The sequence below is a fragment of the Cyphomyrmex costatus genome, unplaced genomic scaffold (genome assembly GCF_001594065.2).
Source record: "Cyphomyrmex costatus isolate MS0001 unplaced genomic scaffold, Ccosl1.0 scaffold497, whole genome shotgun sequence".
NCBI lineage: Eukaryota > Metazoa > Arthropoda > Insecta > Hymenoptera > Formicidae > Cyphomyrmex > Cyphomyrmex costatus.
Genome location: NW_017279244.1, coordinates 465,514 through 468,288, shown reverse-complemented (window position 1 = coordinate 468,288; position 2,775 = coordinate 465,514). Strand labels below are relative to the sequence as shown.

General features: G+C 45.4%; 1 protein-coding gene across 1 annotated transcript; it reads left to right on the top strand.

The window, feature by feature from the left end:
* Positions 1 to 499: 499 nt before the first annotated feature.
* Positions 500 to 2,569, top strand: LOC108778213 (ribophorin I). The gene has a single exon (XM_018545331.1). It carries the CDS (start codon positions 611 to 613, stop codon positions 2,444 to 2,446), a length of 1,836 nt encoding a protein of 611 aa, XP_018400833.1. The 5' UTR covers positions 500 to 610; the 3' UTR covers positions 2,447 to 2,569.
* The last annotated feature ends 206 nt before the right edge of the window (positions 2,570 to 2,775 follow it).

The following is a 2,775-nucleotide window of genomic DNA, read 5'->3' as shown; positions in this document are numbered from 1 at the left end:
CTGTATATACTGTGACTGTATTGTCTAAATTTTTCTCTATATATATATATGTGCATACGTTATAAAACTATATCTATTAGATGCAATAGTGAATTAAAATGGCTCTCTGATCTGTGATTTAGACAGCCAATCAAGCCATACCCTTCAATGACGTATCTCTGTTTTCTAGGTCTCTAACAAAAACGTAAAGCCGTAAATGTAATCAGTAAACGTTTTGGCCAATCACAGTAGAGACCGTAAGGCCGGTAGCGAATCCAATTCATCTTTCTTCCTTTTCTCTCCAGGAGAAGGGAAAAGGAAAAAAGATGAACTGGTGCAAAAGTTCAGCAATAAAGAACAGACCTTTTTTGTGTTGTAAACGTGAACCGTGAACGTATGTTCTCGCGGTGATGCGTTGCCGGCCGCATCGTTATATATTGACATGCGCATGCGCGCAACTAGCCGGCGCCATAGACGAACGCCACGTATTTTGTTATGTGGTAACCGTGTCGCCGCGTACCCGGCGAGTTCACAACGTACAACGTACAAGGACATTTACCGCTTGCGCTTCGTTCTTCCATCAGGAAATAGAACTATAGAACTTTCATTACGATTCGAAGTCTCGTCGACGATGTCTCGCGTTCACGCGGGTGCGTTAATCTGCGCTCTCGCGCTTTACTTGGGGACGTACAGCGGTTGCACCGCGGCCGACATAGACGGGGTCGTGGACCCGAACTTAACCATCAGGAGCGTCGAACGGCACATTGACTTGCAGTCGCAGTTAACCAAAATCACCACTCGGGTAGTGATGGAAAATAAGCAAGGCAAGGAAGACCGCGTCCGAAATTTCCTCTTCTGTCTGGACGACGCTCAGAGCAGATTTATCAGTTACGTAGCGGCGCGTGTGGAGCCCGATAAGCTGGAGTTGAAGGTGAAAGAGACCAAGGTACCGCAGCATCGCGATCGAGTCTTCTACTCGGTTGATCTTGGCAACCATCTGACGGCTCGACGCTCTCTCACCATTGAATTAGAGACAGTATTCACGCACGAGCTGGTACCACATCCTAAGCAGATCACTCAACAGGAAAAGCAGCTTGTCAGGTACACAGGCAATGTGTACGCCTGCTTGCCTTATTCTGTTACCAAGCAGACCACCTATGTAGCACTGCCCACGCGCAATCTCGAGAGCTACACCAAGATCAAGCCTGTATCCCAGACTGGCTCGATGTTGGCTTATGGTCCATACGAGTCTCAGTCGCCGTTTTCTTATGAGGAGATGACGGTACACTTCGAGAACAACAATAAGTTCCTTACAGTAACAAGGCTTGAGAGGATCCTCGAGATCTCTCACTGGGGTAACATAGCTGTCGAGGAGCATATTGATCTTTTACATACTGGAGCATTGCTGAAAGGTTCCTTCTCACGTTACGAGTATGCCCGGGAGTCCAAATCTGGACAGGCGAGCATACAAAGTTTTGATACTATCCTACCGGCGGCTGCTTCCGACATTTATTACAGGGACGAGATCGGTAACATCTCCACGTCGCACACTCGTATCAAGAAGGATTCAGTGGAGCTGAATCTACGGCCTAGATTCCCATTGTTTGGTGGCTGGAAGACTCGTTATACAATTGGCTACAATGTACCCAGCTACGAATACCTATTCCACTCCGGAGACGAGTTTGCTCTAGAGATGAGACTGTTGGATCACATCTTCGACGACATGGTGGTAGACGAGATGGTCCTAAAGATCATTCTGCCGGAAGGTGCACGGAACATGAAGCTGGAGCTGCCATATCCCGTAACCCGTCTGCCGGATTCTTTACACTATACATATTTGGATATTGCTGGACGTCCGGTGATATCTGTGACTAAGAACAATCTGGTGGAGAATCATATTCAGAGTTTCAGACTCAAGTATACTTTCCCGCGTCTGCTAATGTTGCAGGAACCACTGATGATCGTGCTGGCGCTGTGGCTAATGTTCTTGGCAGTCATAGTATACGTAAGATGTGACTTCTCCATCGACAAGGATGAAGTGTCTGAGAGTAAGCTGAGAATTGCTGGTCATTGCGAGAAAGTACTCACTGTTCAGGACCGCAGGATTGCGACCTACAATACTCTAGAGGAGCAGCTGTCACTCCTGAAGGTGTCTAAGGACACCAACAGTTTCCAGTCTGCGATAAAGGGTATCAATCAGGAATACAAGTCGGCGACCAACGCACTCAATGAGATTGCGCAGAAGATAAAGGGAGAGTCTACCGATGTGTTCGATCGCATCCAGGAATTACAAAAGTGCGATCGTAACCTGAAGGAGATCTACGGCCAACTGCAGGCATTGTACTTGGAGAAGCTGATCCCTGGCAAGATCAGTCGGCAGCAATTCATTGACATGGAGACAACAATCTCCAGGAAAAAGGAGGATTGCATTGAGAAGATTAACACGATCATCAAATTGCTCCGGTAATCGTGTTTCGCGAACGAACTCTAGGATTTCGAGAGCAACGATGGTGCATTTGCAATACAGTAACGCCTTGCATCTGTTAATATTCCATTCGCGAGTATGATGAGGAAGAATTCCATACATTCACAAACGTAAACAAAATGTTTTTGTTATATCCTTATCTGTTATATCTTCAAAAAGCGTATCTAAATAAAAAACTTGTAAAAAAATAGGCGACACCTATGCATACCTATATATATATCTGTGATTGTAATATTTCTTGTTAATAAGAAAAATAGTAAGACTCTTAAGAAGTCCAGCAACTATTAAAAGCTTGTAAAAAATGTCCAGTA